At 35.1% G+C, this 17,800-nt stretch overlaps 3 protein-coding genes and 2 non-coding genes across 5 annotated transcripts; 1 reads left to right on the top strand and 4 right to left on the bottom strand.

Annotated features, from left to right (window-relative positions):
* The first annotated feature begins 2,971 nt into the window (after positions 1-2,971).
* On the top strand, positions 2,972-8,023 carry LOC110869122 (probable inactive receptor kinase At5g58300). The gene is made up of 3 exons (XM_022118410.2): positions 2,972-3,252; positions 4,921-6,245; positions 7,213-8,023. Exons 2-3 carry the CDS (start codon positions 4,991-4,993, stop codon positions 7,839-7,841), a joined length of 1,884 nt encoding a protein of 627 aa, XP_021974102.1. The 5' UTR covers positions 2,972-3,252; positions 4,921-4,990; the 3' UTR covers positions 7,842-8,023.
* A 550-nt stretch (positions 8,024-8,573) lies between these two features.
* On the bottom strand, positions 8,574-8,647 carry TRNAI-AAU. The gene has a single exon. It is a non-coding gene; the product is annotated as a tRNA-Ile (tRNA).
* A 49-nt stretch (positions 8,648-8,696) lies between these two features.
* Positions 8,697-9,927, bottom strand: LOC110869124 (methylesterase 17). Its single transcript, XM_022118413.2, has 3 exons — positions 9,495-9,927; positions 9,163-9,297; positions 8,697-9,080 (listed from the first exon to the last, which is right to left on the bottom strand). The coding sequence occupies exons 1-3, from the start codon at positions 9,888-9,890 to the stop codon at positions 8,793-8,795; spliced, it is 819 nt and encodes a 272-aa protein (XP_021974105.1). The 5' UTR covers positions 9,891-9,927; the 3' UTR covers positions 8,697-8,792.
* A 2,166-nt stretch (positions 9,928-12,093) lies between these two features.
* TRNAI-AAU lies at positions 12,094-12,167 on the bottom strand. The gene has a single exon. It is a non-coding gene; the product is annotated as a tRNA-Ile (tRNA).
* A 344-nt stretch (positions 12,168-12,511) lies between these two features.
* LOC110869123 (methylesterase 17) lies at positions 12,512-14,037 on the bottom strand. Its single transcript, XM_022118412.2, has 3 exons — positions 13,576-14,037; positions 12,957-13,091; positions 12,512-12,871 (listed from the first exon to the last, which is right to left on the bottom strand). The coding sequence occupies exons 1-3, from the start codon at positions 14,026-14,028 to the stop codon at positions 12,584-12,586; spliced, it is 876 nt and encodes a 291-aa protein (XP_021974104.1). The 5' UTR covers positions 14,029-14,037; the 3' UTR covers positions 12,512-12,583.
* Positions 14,038-17,800: the final 3,763 nt, after the last annotated feature.

Below are 17,800 nucleotides of genomic sequence, written 5' to 3'. Positions count from 1 at the left end.
CGTCATACAAACCATATAGAAAGGCGAAAAAAAGGTGATACGGGCCGCATAAGTCATATGACCGTCGAGTCATTTTTTTTGCTGAGGTGTTACTTTCATACGGATCTAATGCGTCATGTCACTATCAAATGAGTTATTTTTTATCAGGTTAGGTTATACGAGCCGTATGATGTGTTCTCATACGGGTTGTATAGTCATCTTAGTGATTTCATACGGCCTGTATGACCTGTATTCACCTTGTTATACGAACTTTGTCCAATTAACATGTCACTCTTGTACCGATATCAGCCACCAATACGGTTCATGCTGGTCTATTGTATCTCGTTATAGTTTATATAACATCAAGAATAGTTTTGGTGGAGACTTTTTATTTTGTTGGTGACATTTGGAGTTCAAAGAAATAAATATGTCAGGAAAAAAGAGAAAATCATCAGCAATTTGATCCTAATATGTTTAATTCCTAGCAGTGCATGTGTGCATGATGTGATGATGGAAGCTTATCAAGATCAGTTGGTGGGGATCCCTAACTTTGTTGAAAGAGCAACAACATATTGGTACCAGTTGTACTCTCTGCATAACATATTGTACCTTTATATTATTCTCCTCTTTATGGTTTATCTATACTAAACTTGGTGTTAATGTGTTATAAGTTATAACTATATAAGTAGTTTATGTGCTAATTTAGGGCTGCAAACGAACCGAACAAACACAAACAAGTCCTTGTTCGTGTTTGTTTGTTAAGAAATATATGTGTTCACGAACTGTTTATGAACGCTTACCGAACGAGATTTTATGTTCGTGTTTGTTTGTTAAGGAATGAACGTGTTCGTGTTCGTTTGTGTTTGTTTGTTAATTTTAGGCAACAAATGAAAACGAATGACGATGAACACAAATGAGCACAAACTAATGTTCATGAACACAAATGGTAACAAACGAACACAAACAAGCGTTTCTTGAACAAAATATATAATACAATGACACTTATTAAATATTTTATTTGTCGGAATTTTGAAGGATTCAAGTAAAATACAAAAGCTAAAAACACTAATGAACTATCAAACACGTTACCGAACGTTCACGAACATAAATGAACGAACACGCCCTTTGTTCATGTTTGTTCATTTAACTAAACGAACGAAATTCCTCGTTTGTGTTCGTTTGTTTAATAAACGAACGAACACAAACGAACTTCCCGCCGAACATTTCACGAACTGTTCGCCGAACGTTTGGTTCGTTTGCAGCCATATGTGCTTGCCATCATATACAAGATTGCATGAATTTTAGCAACACATCAGCAATCCATTGCAATCAATTTGTTGGATCAAGTTGGAGTTGAAATTGGCACAAAATAAGAGAACTATAATGATGGCAGACTGGCAAGCTTTTATAAGATTTCATGGTGGCCTTTTTTAGATCACTAGCACTTAGTTTAATGAGTAGAAATAAGCTGCTGCTTTGCTACTATTAATATAATATGATATTCAATTCACATTCACAACTACATTAATTTACAATTTACAAAACATAGGACATGACCAAATTATGACAGTTATTTGTTTTGTCAGCAGCTTTGTTTCCAATTTTGGTCCCATATAAACATGCACGCCTGCTTACTCCACTTTTTTGTCTTGGAGTGTTGATATTGAAGAGTAAAATGCACGGATAGTCCCTGTGGTTTGGTGAAATTTCACCTTTAGTCTCCAACTTTTCAAAACTACACTCTTAGTCCCTGTTGTTTGACAAGTTGTTACTCGGATAGTCCCCAAAGCGGATGAAGGTTACTCGGATAGTCCCTGTGGTTTGACATGTTATTACTCGGATAATCCCTGTGGTTTGAGAACTTGTTACTCGGATAGTCCTTGTCATTTCACACCCACTTAACCAGAAAAACTAACCTCCATCCGCTTTGGGGACTATCCGAGTAACAACTTGTCAAACCACAGGGACTAAGAGTGTAATTTTGAAAAGTTGGGGACTAAAGGTGAAATTTCACCAAACCACAGGGACTATCCGTGCAATTTACTCGATATTTAATGATTTTAGCTGTGAAGCCAATTCATCATACAAATATGGTAGCAGACAGTAGTGTTACTCTTCATAAGTATGCTTACCCTTTATTCAACTGCATTGGATTCTTGAAAAGAATATAAAAAATAATATAATATTGTTTTCTTTATCACTAAGAATTTATCTACCTTTTGCTTTTTCTTTTTATCAGTGATTCCTCTTTAGTCTTTCCTTAATGTTCAGATTCTCTCTGTTGTTTAATCACTTTTTCTTGTTTGATTTACTTTTTAAAGTTTGTTTTATTATTTTAGAGTAAACTGCCATTTTGGTCCCCAGGGGTGGATGTATAGTGTATCAAGGGGTAGCCTCCGCTACCGCTTGGTCGGAAAATTTTTGACATTTTTAGTGTAAATTTTGAAAAAATTTGACGTTTTTTCGATTTCATTACCGCTTATTTATAAAACATTCCCGCTTGGTCGGAATCCTAGATCCGCCTGGTCTCTGTGGTTTGGTTACTTTTGCCACTTTAGTCCAAAACTTAAACTTTTTGCATCTGGGTCCCTGTGGTTTCAGTTTTATTGCCATTTTGGTTCAAAAATGAAATCAGGTCATATTTGTCTTATAAAATCCTGTTATTTTGTCATTTTTCGCAGGGGCCAAATGATCATTTATTTTTTATAAATAAATACCATATTTTAAAAGACAAATATGACCTGATTTGCCCCTGAGGAAAATGACAAAATTGCAGGACTTTATAAGACAAGTATGACCTGATTTCATTTTTGGACCAAAATGGCAATAAAACTGAAACCACATGGACCCAGATGCAAAAGGTTTGAGTTTTGGACTAAAGTGACAAAAGTAACCAAACCTCAGGGACCAAAATGGCAGTTTACTCATTATTATTTTATAATAATATTATAAATATAATTGCTTCTTAATTTTCAGTAGTGACAGTTATGTTTATCAGTTTATGTTTATGTTATGTTCATTTCTTGCTTGTTAATCTATCAGACTTATATAGTTGAATGGATTAGAATTTAGAAAGATTTTAATTGCCTTTATCTTTTTCTTTTGAGATTTGTTTATTCTTTGAAATTTAAAGCTTGCACTTTCTAATGGAAAGCTAAAGGTTAAATAATTGTTCTCTGCTTTTTCCCATTTGGAAAAAAAGCAAGAACTTGAACACACACTAGGAGCTATCTTCTACCAAAGTTTGAAGCTTCTGGTTTCCAGTTCTTGCAGGTAACAACCATTTCACAACACTCTTTCTTGCTGTTTAGTATAATCTACTTTGTGTTACTGTTTCTGCTTATCAATGTTTTAAATACTGGTTCATACCGGCCGATAATACCGGCCTCGAGCCTGGTACGATAAGGGCATGTTAAACTAGCAAACGGTAAATTTTATGTGCCGGTGGTAAATCCGGTAATGCCGGTCCAAACCGTTGTACCGGTTTTGTTAATTTACAAATTTGATTTTTAAATTTTAAACTTTTAATAAAATCCCAATAATTCCGAGATTTACCTTTCATATTTCGGTAAAAAGGTGAAATTGAACCAAGCGATCGTTGAACGCTTGCTGCAAAAAGTTCCCATTGACCATTGTTGCGTTCCAAGTTCAAATCGAGTACTTTTGGAGTATTTTTTTAGAGTTAAATGTCATTTTAGGCCCTGTGGTTTGAGCCATTTTGGCAGTTTAGTCCAAAGGTTTCATTTTTCTCCTGTGGGTCTAAAAAGGTTTCACCGTTGCCATTTTAGTCCACTGGGTTAACTTCATCCATTTTTTCAGTTAACCAGAAGGAGAATTCGGTTATTTTATATGTAATTCTGTTAACTAAAAAGGCAATTCAGCCATATAAAATTACCGAATCGCCCTTCTCGTTAACAGAAATAATGGATAAAGTTAACCCAGTGGACTAAAATGGCAACAGTGAAACCTTTTTGGACCCACAGGTGAAAAATGAAACCTTTGGACTAAACTGGCAAAATGACCCAAACCACATGGACTAAAATGGCATTTAACTCATTTTTTTTTTATTATGGTTATGGAATCATGTATATTTAGATTATTTTTTTGAGTTGGAGTCGTATTATTATGGTATTATAGGGTTAACTAGTCAACCCGGTATTACCACCAAGTACTACCGATTGAACCATTTCTGAGACCTACGCGGTACAGTTAAAACCCGGTTTTTAAAACATTGCTGCTTATTATTTTAGATTAATAATAGAGTAAATTACGTTTATGGCCCCTGTGGTTATATCACTTTTACTATATTAGCCCAAAATAAGAATTTTTAACATATCTGCCCCCATGGTCTCTATAACTAACCATTTTGGCCCCTAAGTCTAGAGATCGTGGGGGCCAAAATGGTTAGTTATAGAGACCATGGGGGTAGATATGTTAAAAATTCTTATTTTGGGCTAATATAGTAAAAGTGATATAACCACAGGGGCCAAAAACGTAATTTACTCTTGATAATAATATGTGAACCTTTTATTTTGCTTAGTAATGTGTTTAAATGATCTAAAAAGCTGTTCTTGTTTGCAAATTTGATTTATTATAGAGTTAATTACTGTTTTCGTCCCTGTGGTTTGTCAAAAATCACTATTTCAGTCCATTAGTTTAAAAATTGCGATTTCAGTCCATGTGGTTTCACTTTCGTAACCATTTCAGTCCACCTCGTAACCATTTCAGTCCCTGTACTAACAAAATAAATGGATTGAAATGGTTAAGAAAGTGAAACCACAGGGACTGAAATGGTTACGAAAGTGAAACCACAGGGACTGAAATCGCAATTTTTAAACTAATGGACTGAAATAGTGATTTTTGACAAACCACAGGGACGAAAACAGTAATTAACTCATATTGGTTGAAAAATTTAATACTTTGTTTTTTTTTTTTTTTCAGCCAAGATATATTAGAGATTTAGAGCTACTGGGATCAAAGCTTCATCTTTATGTAGTTACAAATAATCACAATGAAAAACCCAAAAAAGCTACATTTTTTAGTAGTTGTTACCATTACCTTGGTACTTCAATATCTTTGTGTGGCAAATGGTAACTTGAGCTCTGATGCTCAGGCTCTTCTCGAATTCGCTTCATCGGTTCCGCACGTAAGGAAGCTAAACTGGAACTCCACGCTTCCGATATGCACTTCATGGGTTGGAATCACTTGCAACGACGAAGGAACACGCGTTATCGCCATTCATCTCCCGGGTCACGGGCTATTCGGCCCGATTCCCAAAAATAGTATTGGAAAACTAGATGCTCTTAGAATCTTAAGCCTAAGATCTAACTTCCTTAACGGGACACTTCCGACTGATGTACTATCACTTCCTTCTCTCCAGTTTCTTTACCTTCAAAACAACGACTTTTCGGGTGACATTTCTACCCCTCTTTCTCCTCAGTTAAGCATTTTAGACCTCTCGTTCAACTCGTTTTCCGGAAACATCCCTCGAACGCTAAACAACTTGACGCGTTTAACCTCGTTAAACCTCCAGTTCAACTCGTTTACCGGACCGGTTCCTGAGTTAAACCTCACTAGGCTCCGGTTTTTAAACGTTAGCCATAACTCACTCAACGGGTCTATACCATCTTCCCTCAATGAATTTCCAGTTTCTTCATTTTCAGGGAATTCGTTATGCGGACCCCCGTTAAGTGCGTGCGCGTCGTCGGCCCCACATTACGCCCCAAATTCGCCTGGGAACAAACATAACAAAAAACTCAGCATCGGTGTGATCGTAGCCATTGCTATAGGCTGCTTTTTACTCATTGTCCTACTCGCGGTATGCTTGTGTTGTTTCTTGAAAAAGAAAGATGAAGATTCGGTTGGTGAGTTAACCGTAAAGGCGGTCCCACCAGGGAAAAACGAGAAATCGGATGACTTCGGGAGCGGGGTACAAGCAGCCGAGAAGAACAAGTTGGTGTTTTTTGAAGGGAGTAGTTATAACTTTGATCTCGAGGATTTGTTGAGGGCGTCAGCGGAAGTTCTCGGTAAGGGTAGTTATGGAACCGCGTATAAGGCTATACTTGACGAGAGTACAACAGTGGTTGTAAAACGCGTAAGAGAAATCGGGGTTGCTAAAAAGGATTTCGAACAGCATATAGAGTTTGTCGGGAGGTTGGGACGACATCCCAACATTGTGCCGTTATGCGCTTACTATTATTCGAAAGATGAGAAGCTTCTTGTTTATGAGTACATGATAACCGGCAGCTTATCCGCCCTTTTGCACGGTAATGAAAGATTTGTGGGTCGTCGTTTATAATCTAGTTAACAACAGAGGTGGCAAAATGATCGGGTTGAGTAAAAGATCATTTTGTTGGGTCCGGTCGGGTTAACCTGAAACCTTTCATTTTAATTAAAAAAAAGAGTAAACTTCCGTTTTGCTCCCTGTGGTTTGGTCACTTTAACGGTTTTGCTCCAAACCTTTAAAAATAGCCATTTTACTCCCTGATGTTTCGGTTTTTTTGCCAGTTTGCTCCCCGCCTCTAACTCCATCCAAATTGTTTGTTTTTCCATTTTGCTCCCTGCAGGGAGCAAACTGGCAACAAAACCAAAACATCAGGGAGTAAAATGGCTATTTTTAAAGGTTTGGAGCAAAACCGTTAAAGTGACCAAACCACAGGGAGCAAAACGGAAGTTTACTCAAAAAAAAAATTAATTGATAGTGTGAAACAAATATGTGTGTTTAATGAATTAAAAATACATTTTGGCGATTTAACACGTTTTTAGATATGACACGTTACGCTTTAAGCTTATTTTCAAAATTTACCGGTTTGAACAGTTAGAGACACAACATGATTAGCCTTTTGGTACTGGTACCGAAAATACCGGTACCGATAAAATTTCAGTACTAATTCAGTACCTACCTTTTTTGTGTTTTCGGGATCTACATTTTTCGGTTTGGTACGACACTGGTATTTTGCCGATTTTTACTTTCAAATACCGTACCGTACCAAGCATTTTTGGTACCGGTACCCAAATTTGGCAATTTTCGGGATCAGTATTTTCGGTACTGGTACCGAGCTCATCCCTAGGTGGCTCCATGGGTAAGCAGTGTATTGTACAAGTCATTTTTCATAATAGGTAGTTTGGGTAAACGGGTCAAAACAGGTATTAAAAGGTCACGGGTCGGGTTGGGTTGATCCGAAACACTTTCTGACCAAACCACCTCAATCTAACACCATGTATTTACAACAGGAAATAGAGGAATAGGAAGAACACCATTAGATTGGGAAACAAGAGTCAAGATATCACTCGGAGCGGCAAAAGGGTTATCGCACATCCATTCAGAAGGCGGTTCCAAATTCACGCACGGCAACATCAAGTCATCAAACATTCTTCTCTCCGCAGACTTCAACGGTTGCATATCCGACCTGGGCTTAGCCCCATTAATGAACTTTTCTCCAGGAAAATCTCGTTACATCGGCTACTACGCGCCAGAAGTATTCGAAACCCAAAAGTTCACTCAAAAATCAGACGTTTACAGCTTCGGTGTGTTGCTTCTCGAACTTTTGACAGGTAAATCTCCTCTACCGTCGTCGGGCCATGATGAGGTGGTTGACTTACCAAGGTGGGTGCGGTCAGTGGTTCGTGAAGAATGGACCGCTGAGGTGTTTGATGAGGAGCTAATGAAGCACCCACATGTTGAGGAAGAGATGGTGCAAATGCTGCAAATTGGGCTCGCTTGTGTCACTCGGGTGCCTGATATGAGACCGTCGATGGATGAAGTTGTTAAAATGATTGGTGATTTACGCTCATCGGACTCCGAGCATCGGGATTCTTCGGAAGATAATAGGTCTAAAGGATCTAATGCACAAACTCCATGAACAATTGATATGGAGTTGTAGTTGATGAATTCAAATGGTTTGTGTTATTGTTAGAATGTTCAGTTTTGTTGGTTTTTTTAAATTAAATTTAAATTTGGGTTGTAAAATATTCCTATTTATATGTTACTCTTCTTTTAAATTATTGAGTAGATTTAAGAGTGAATTTCAAGAATTGTTCTTTATCTTTATACCCATTTCAGGCGATGTCCTTTATGTTCAAATTGACGAGTTTTGTCCTTTATGTTTTCATATCATACACGTTTTATCCTTTAGGCCTAATCCAGTTAGTTTTTTCAGTTAAATTTGGTCATGTGCTTTGCACATGAGGGCATTTTTGTCAATTCAAAGGTTGCAGAAGCTTTGAGCTGTAAATCTGCCTTTGAACTTACCTTTGAATTGACAAAAATGCCCCCATGTGCAAAACATATGACCAAATTTAACTGAAAAAACTAACTGGGTTAGGCCTAAAGGACAAAACGTGTATGATATGAAAACATAAAGGACAAAACGCGTCAATTTTGAACATAAATGATAGCGCCTAAAAATGGGTATAAAGATAAAGGACAATCCTTTGTTTATTTGTTTATGAATTGTGAGTTTTGATTTTGAAAGTAAAATTGGGAATGCTTTATTCAAAAATATAAAAACTTTAAAATCGTCCAATTTTAAATAACAGAACAAAATATCATTTTTAACCCAATAAATATTTAAAATAAAAACATACAAAAATATTGGCCCATGCAGGTCTCGAACCTGCGACCTTCGCGTTATTAGCACGACGCTCTAACCAACTGAGCTAATAAGCCATTTGTTTATTTGAATCCTGTTTCCATTATTAATTACAAATAAAACATGTAAATCATATTAAAATATTTTTTTAAACATTGGGTTTGATTTTAATGCATACAAGACATGATATGTGAATATCAAATCATAACCGCATAAGATCTTCTAGGTACGAGTATGACCGATAGATGCATAAGCGTTAACTAATATGCCACGTAGTACAAATGGATTAGAGAAATTTGGACTATGGTCACTTTCTATAACATATACATTTGAAGGTGGCCATTTCGCGATCATCCGGTCTTGTCGCTCAGGTTTCACAATTCTATCGTACAATGTCTTGATGTATACACGTGGAACCTTTTCGACAACCTCGGTTCCTTCTTTGAACTCGGCTCTTTGAAATGCATAAACTGGTGCTGGTCTTAGCAGCATCGAAGCTAAGGTAACATCCTAACAAAATCACATCAAAATGTAAGTATTTATATTTATTTATATCTTGTAAATTATTTGATTTAAACGAAAACGTATATACCTCTATAGGGCACATATTATAGAAAAGTTTTCGCTCTACTTCTTTTTTGACGATTGCACTAGTGGGAGGTTGATCAGGGCCTAATCCGAATTCAAGATCATACATATCTCCAAACTCGGATACATCTGGGGCGCCCTAACAAATTTGCACGAGACATGTGATTGATCACTACATAATACATAACATTAAATTATCATAAGCATATAAACATAACAAATTTAAGTTGTTTAAATATTATCACTTAGTATATATTTTTTTCATAAATTTTATGTTTCTTACCTACACACATGTTTTAATTTGCACATTAACTAATTCTTAAACAAATAACTTACATCTTTAACATCTTGCTCAGTCGAAAACCCGTGTTTTAGCATGGTGGCAGCGACATAAACCGCGAGGGCTATCTTCTTCGGAAACTTATGACTTGCATCCGTCACGCTTAGACCTCCAGCACTATGCCCGACCAAAACCACCTCTTCATGGTCAGGCAACGACGACAAGAAGTCAATAAGTGGCTTGTTGTAGTCATCGAACGAGAGGATCTTGTTGGGATCAGAGAGGTCGATTCCTGCGCCTTTGAGGTCTAGGCAAGTGACGGTGTAGCCAGAGTTGTACATGAGACATTTAATCTTGTACCAACACCAGCTTCCACCACCAGCACCATGGATGAACACAAAGTGTGGCTTCTTCAACTCTCTTTCTCCCATCCTATATTCACTTTCTCTCATCTTTTTGGGTAGTTATTATATAGATAGATTATAGATATATATGGCCCAAGTGTACCACCATTGATGTTACCATTACTGTTGGAAATCAGGCCCTTGAACGAACACGCAAACACGATATTTGAACAAACTGTTCGACTGTTTTATTATTTATCATTGAAAGCACACAAATCCAATAAGTCTAACCCTTTGTTTATACTAAAACTCATTCTGATCCTAACCCGGCTCAAACTCTATTGTAAATAATAAAATAACTAATTAGATAAACGTATCTAATAACCAACAATTATCCCTAATTAAAATATAAAAGACACAATAAATAATTCACAAAGAAATAGTGGATAAACACGTCTTGAACTACGTCTTGAACTATATCTCTTCAATTCAAAATTAACTTCAATAATTACACTGTTATCAAAAACATTTTTGTGTTTAACCACTTTTTCTGAGTATTTTTTATTTTTGTAAATTAAGTTTTAGTGGATGGGTTTATGTAGGTATGGTAAAATAGTCTTGAGATATATTTTTTAACATGAATTTTGAGTTAGGAACATATATAACCATTTATGTTGTATACATACTGAATATTCTTTCTAAGATTTATATATACACACTTATAATAATATTTTTTTATAATATATACGGTCTAATACACCTATAAAAATATATTTTTTTAATAATTTATTAAATGATTTCACAAAATAAGTTATTGATGAGAAGGAGAGATGGAGCACGATAATCCGTAAATAGTCGTTATGAGATAGTGGAGAAGAGAAGGAGGTGACAAGGATCCGTTTTTAGAGCATCCATTGGAGATGCTTATTGAAAAACGTTGATGTGATAACCTTGATCTGGACCATCGTAGGGGTCCAGGCAAATAAATTAATTGGATGTCTTGAGACGCCAACATGGACTAGTGGTCGTCGAAGTATGATTATAAGTTTCAACAATAAGAAATTATCGTGTTTCTAAAAAAAAACATTTGTCAATCTCCAACCTTAACTTCATTATATGCCTCCAAATATAGCGGGCCACCCTTGAAACCTAACATGTCTTAGTTGTTACGATTAGGTTAGAAATTTGTAAGTCTAAATACGTGTTAAGTTTTAGACCAAGCACTTTTGTTGTAACGATAATGCAAGCTTTAGAATAATTGAAAATCCTTAAATTGACATATAGTTTATATACATGGTAACCAAGTTATATTAAACCTTCTTTTACAATTATAGTTTTTATAGATAAGCCCAAATAAGATGTGGACCATAAGGCCATAACACGAAAACAGATGGACCACAAGAGAACCTAAAATAAGCAAAGATGGCTAAGGAGGCTTAACTTTATCCGTTACTAAAAACATTAAAAAGTACATCAAGTCTAGAAAATAGTCAGTTTAATAAATACACATGTAAAATGTCCACTCTATCTTAGATGACGGCTAAAGGAGCCAACTCTATTATAGCCAGCACAACAAATTAGGGGACTAAATATTAATTGCGGCTAAAGGAGTACTCTATCTTACCGAAAAAAATCGAACCGAAACGAAAAAAAAAAACATATATTTTTCAAGTGTTTAACCCATTCTATTTGAAATTATTAATTTTATTCTTGAATATTAAGTATTTATATTAAAAACATTAACATGTTTATTTATAATTCAGATGATTTATTTATTACCTACAACAAGTAACAAAATTTAATATAAAAGTTAAATAATCTTCAAAGTATTATAAAAGAAAATGTCCTAATAAAAACTTTGAAGAAACATAAAATTATATTAGAATGTTAGGTTTATGTAAACATTATTAGTTAAAAATGTTAAGCATAATAACTTAAAGGTAAACTTATAAGAAAGATTCTTAAATTTTAAATTATACTTTTTATTTTGAATCTTACATACTTTTGTTTCAAAAACTGAAATAACCAAAAAACCGAACCGGTGTAAAAACCGAAAAAACCGAAACTAGACGGTTTTCAAAAACCGAAAACCGATATTTCTGTTTCGGATTCGGAGCATCGGGATTCTTCTGAAGAATTTAAAGGATCAAATGCACAAACACCATGAACATCTGATCTGGGGTTGTAGTTGATGAAATGAAATGGTTGTGTTGTATAAAAAACAAATTATAGTCATGTATATTAATTCTTGACTTGAAAAAATATAAAACCTTTTCCAATGGTTACTGATAATAACAATAAAAAGTAAACGTGGCCCATGCAGGTCTCGAACCTGCGACCTTCGCGTTATTAGCACGACGCTCTAACCAACTGAGCTAATAGGCCAATTTGTTAATAAAAATCTGTTTGTTCTTTTATTCGACGACAGAATTAAATATTTTTAAAGCAACAAGTTCATGTAAACAGTAAAAGTAATATGTTTATCAAGTTGACTTCAATATTAAATCGTCTCCTTTAATCTTTTCACTTCACCTGGATTGACGGTTGACTTTCATGAAGCATTGACTTAATTGTTTAACATTTTTTAAACGTTAAATACACGAAATTTGTGATAGTCAAATGTTAAAAAACATATATGTATACCAACTTGCACAAAGGTCTAACTTGGTACATATAGATGTGTGCAAGCATGTTTTATAAAATTGTTTTAAACAAGCATGTACACAATGTGACATATGTGAGGATTTTATTGCATACAAGACGTGATACAAGAATATCAAATCGTAACCGAATTAGATTTTCTAGGTACAAGTATGACCCATAGATACGTAAGCGTTAACTAATATGTCACATAGTACAAATGGATTAGAGAAATTTGGACTATGGTCACTTTCTATAACGTATACATTCGAAGGTGGCCATTTCGCAATCATCTTGTCTTGTTGCTCGGGTTTCAAAACTCGATCGTACATTGTCTTGATGTATACACGTGGCACCTTTTCGACACTCTTGGTTCCTTCTTTGAACTCGGCTCTTTGAAATGCATAAAGTGGTGCTGGTCTTAGCAGCATCGAAGCCAACGTAACATCCTAGAGAATACACATAAAAATGTATATAATCTTATTTATTTATTATAAAATGTAAATTTAATTATTTAAAGGTAAACATATATACCTCTGGAGGGCTCATATTGTAGATAAGTTTTCGCTCTAATTCTTTTTTGACGATCGCACTGGTGGGAGGTTGATCGGGACCTAATCCGTATTCGAAATCATAAACATCTCCAAACTCGGATACATCAGGGACACCCTAACAAATTTAGATAATCTATTTGTTATCAATGATTCGTATATTTTTTTTAAATTCTATGTTTCTAACGTACACATATTTAATCGAGTAAATTACTTTTTAAGTCCTTGTGTTTTATTAGTTTAATCATTTGAGTTCAAAATCAAAAAAGTTTAACGCCCTGAGTCCCTAACCACTCATTTTATAACGTGAGTCCCTGTGTTTTAGTAATTTTAACCACTTGAGTCCAAAATCAAAAAGTACAAATGTTAAAAAATGGACTCAAAACGTTATAAAATGAGTGGTTGGGGACTCAGGGCGTTAAACTTTTTGATTTTGGACTCAAGTGGTTAAAAGCACTAAAACACAGGAACTCAAAAAGTAATTTACTCTATTTAATCATTTGCACATGAACAACTTTTATAAAAATAATTTGACCGAGCTTTCTAAGAACAGTTTTCAAAAATGCCACACGCTCGTTATGATCATGATATTTACAACTTACATCTTTAACATCTTGCTCCGTTGAAAACCCGTGTTTTAGCATAGTGGCAGCGATATAAACCGCGAGGGCTATCTTCTTTGGAAACTTGTGACTTGCATCGGTCAAGCTTAGACCTCCAGCGCTATGCCCGACCAAAACCACTTGTTCATGGCCAGGCAACGTTGACAAGAAGTCGATAAGTGGCTTGTTGTACTCATCGAACGAGAGGATCTTGTTGGGATCAGATAGGTCGATTCCTGCGCCTTTGAGGTCTATACATGTAACGGTGTAGCCGGAGTTGTGCATAAGGCATTTAATCTTGTACCAACACCAACTTCCACCACCCGCACCATGGATGAACACATAGTGTGGCTTCTTCAACTTTGTTTCTTCCATACTATTGTCACATGCTCTCATCTTTTTGAGATTTTGGGTATTTATATATGCATATAGCCCAAGTGTACCACCATCCATGTTACCATTGCACTATTATCAAAAACATTTTTATGTATACCAGCTTTTTCTTACAATCTTTAATTGTAAATGAAGTTTTAGTGGGTGTGGTAAATATCTAAAATATTCTTGAAATATATTACTTTCTTAACATGGTTTGAGTTAGGAACAAAAACCATTTACCTTTTTTGTGCACATTGAATTTTCTTTAAAGAGTTCGAGACGTATGGTACTCTTCTACTCTTCTTATAATAATATTAATGTATTGAATGATTTTGAAATAATTTATACCTTTGTAATAACAATAATGAAACTTCAAATAAAACAAAGTACTGATATACCTTTGTAATAACAATAATGAAACTTCAAATAAAACAAAGTACTGAAGCTTTTTACACTTAAGAATATTTTGGGGTTGTTTGATAGATCATCATCATATTCAGTAAATTCCATCAATAGCAAGGTTAAGGTAGGGTCTGGAAAAGGTAAGATGTAGACAACCTTACCTCTACCCTGTAGGAATAGAGAGGTTGCTTCCAGTGAGACCCTCGGCTCGATAGTAGTTTTGCATCAAACCTTGGACATAAGGCACATAACACTCAACAATTGGGACAAAGGCTGATTATTGCATGTACCCCCTAGTCTTTCACCTATCAACGCCACCACATGATGCATGATTAACCATCCCTCATTTTTTTTTGTTATTTTCACGAAATTAGTAAAATAACGTTAAAATTAGTGCATTTTCACTCCCCCCTCCCCCCGGGCCCACACACTTATACATTATAAACGCATACCGCAAGCGGGGCGTTTTTGAGAGAAAAAATATGATTTTGACATTGAATAATTTAAATCCTTGAATTCACCTTTTATACACGGTAGCTAAGGGATTGTTTGTTTCAGCTCTTAATGAGCTCTTAATAGTTCAGACATTTTACTGGTTAATCACTTAATGGTTCAGACTGTTTGTTTCGAGAGCAGATATCTGAATGGTTCAAACATTTTCTCTGAATGGTTAAGATCTCTTATCTGAATTTGTCAGACATTTGCCTCTGAATAGTTAAGCATTATACTGGTTTTTAATGATTCAGACATTTTACCATTTCAACACTTACCCATTTAGAAGTTGCTAAACAACCCCTTTAAGCTATATTAAACCTAATCTTTTATAACAAATATTCATTTAAAAGCCCAAATTACGATGTGGCCCATAACACGTAAACAGATGGACCACACCATGTACATGTGGGTATACGGAATATCAGATATACAAACATCATGTCTTCATAAAGACGTACGTTAAAAATAAAACCGGATGGAAAGGCCGTTTTCAGAGTCAGTGGCTGTGAAATTTTAAGAAACAACTACTAATAACAGATCAACACAAAGAGATAGTGACAAAACAGGTGACAAAACTCTTATTAAACCAACCCAAAATATGTGCCCCCCAATATACCCAAATGATCTTACAACTGTAAGATCTAATCAACCACAAGTACAGCAGTACAAAGATGATCATCCACTGATGATCATCAGAACAAGAATACAACAAACCCAGAAGAACAATCTCTAACTTCAGAGATTGTTCGTACAAACCCTAGAAGGTTACAACAACAAGAGAGAGAAAGAGATCTGAACAACTGATCTCATCAACAATGATCAAGCCCTTAAATAGGGTGTAACTTTACAACTTCAACTTTAATCCAGAACTTTTAGGAATCAGCACATCCAGTCCCTGTAATTATACAAAACCCCTTGAAGATATTTTGAACCTGTAACAGGCCAACAACTAAACCCACATGTTAGTTAGGCCCAATAACAAACCAATAACAACCCAGCTAACAAACTAAACCAACGAATGATAATAAGCCCAATAACAATATGTCCAATAGACAACAATTTTAACATCCCCCCTTCATTCGATTGGTTTAAACATGTCAACCAAACCAAGTTGATTACAAAACAATTCATGCTGATCACTATTAAGCCCTTTGGTAAGAATGTCAGCAAGCTAACTTTCTGTATCAACCTTGACAGTTCTTATAACACCATCAGCCAATTTTTCTCTCAAAAAATGTAGATCCAACTCAAAGTGTTTCGTTCGTTCATGAAACACAGGATTGGCTGCTATTGAAATAGCAGCTTGACTATCACAGTTTAAAGACATAGGTAGATTACAACTAACATTTAATTCAGACAACAAATTTCTTAACCACATGAGCTCACAAGTAGCAGAACACATGGCTCTATATTCTGCTTCTGTAGTTGAACGAGCAACTGTAGATTGTTTCTTACTTTTCCAAGAAACAAGACAAGAACCTAAAAAAATACAATATCCAGTAACAGATTTACGAGTTTGCAAACACTTTGCCCAGTCAGAATCGGCAAAACCATACAATTCAAGTTTAGAACCTTTTTTAAATGATAAGCCTTTTCCTGGACTTTGTTTCAAATATCTTAGTAATCTAAGAGCCAAATTCAGATGAACTTCTTTAGGACTATGCATAAACTGACTTAAAAACTGAACTGTATAGCTAATATCAGGTCTTGTTAAAGACAAATAGATTAATTTTCCAATCAATTTTTGAAATCCAGTAACATTGTTAAGCAATTGTTGATTTTTTTCAATTTTAGAAGTAACAAGAGAGCTCAGTTCTATAGGAGTAGAAACAGGTCTACAACCTAAAAAACCATATTCATTTAAAAGTTCAAGGCAATACTTTCTCTGATTTAGACAAATAATATTTTTATCATATAAAACTTCAATACCTAAAAAATATTTTAAAATGCCTAAATCTTTTATTTTGAAAGTTTCATGTAATATGGTTTTAATCTTTTTAATTTCATACTCTGAGTTTCCAGTAACAACCACATCATCAACATAAACCAGTAAAAAAACAGTAACATCTCCTTTCAACAAGATAAATAGAGAATGATCACATTTACTTTGAACATAACCAGAACTTAACAAAACATCAGTTAGTCTTTCATTCCACTTTCTAGGAGCCTGCTTAAGGCCATATAAAGACTTAACAAGTTTACAAACTTTCAATTCATCCTTAGAATAATATCCTTGAGGTGAGTTCATATAAACATCTTCACTAATAGTACCATGTAAGAAAGCATTATCAACATCAAGCTGATATAAAGGCCAATTAAAAACACAGCTAAGGTTATAACAGTTCTAACAGTTACCATTTTGACCACAGGTGAGAAGGTCTCTCCAAAATCAAGACCTTCTCTTTGGTTAAAACCCTTAGCAACCAACCTAGCTTTAAACCTTTCAATCTCCCCATTTGACTTATACTTAACCCTATACACCCATTTACAACCAATGGCCTTTCGACCTTGAGGAAGATCAGCTAAGATCCAGGTATTGTTCCTGAACAAAGCCTCCATTTCTTTGTTCATAGCTTCTACCCATCTAGGATCTTTTGCTGCTTCCTCATATGAAGAGGGTTCAACAGTTTTATTAAGAGAAGTAACAAAACACAAATTCTCAGCAGTCAAACAAGCATAATTGACAACTTTGTCTAAACTATACTTCACTTTACTATTTAGCACAAAATTTTCAAGTTTCTTTGGTAAAACACTTTTCCTACTTGATCTCCTAAGAGGTACATTTGTTCCCTCAGATGGGTTAATCTCATCATTTGAAGCTCTAATGTCCTCTGCCCTACCAGTCCCTTCAATACTACTACTTTCAACTCCAACAGAAGAATGTTGATGTTCAACATTGCTTGGAGTGGCAGATGTAGAGGGGAAAGGTTGCTGATCATCATCAGAAACCTCA

This window comes from Helianthus annuus, chromosome 7, assembly GCF_002127325.2.
Source record: "Helianthus annuus cultivar XRQ/B chromosome 7, HanXRQr2.0-SUNRISE, whole genome shotgun sequence".
In the NCBI taxonomy this organism is placed as follows: Eukaryota; Viridiplantae; Streptophyta; class Magnoliopsida; order Asterales; family Asteraceae; genus Helianthus; species Helianthus annuus.
The sequence above is the reverse complement of the archived record's forward strand: the minus strand, read 5'-3'. Positions and strand labels throughout refer to the sequence as shown.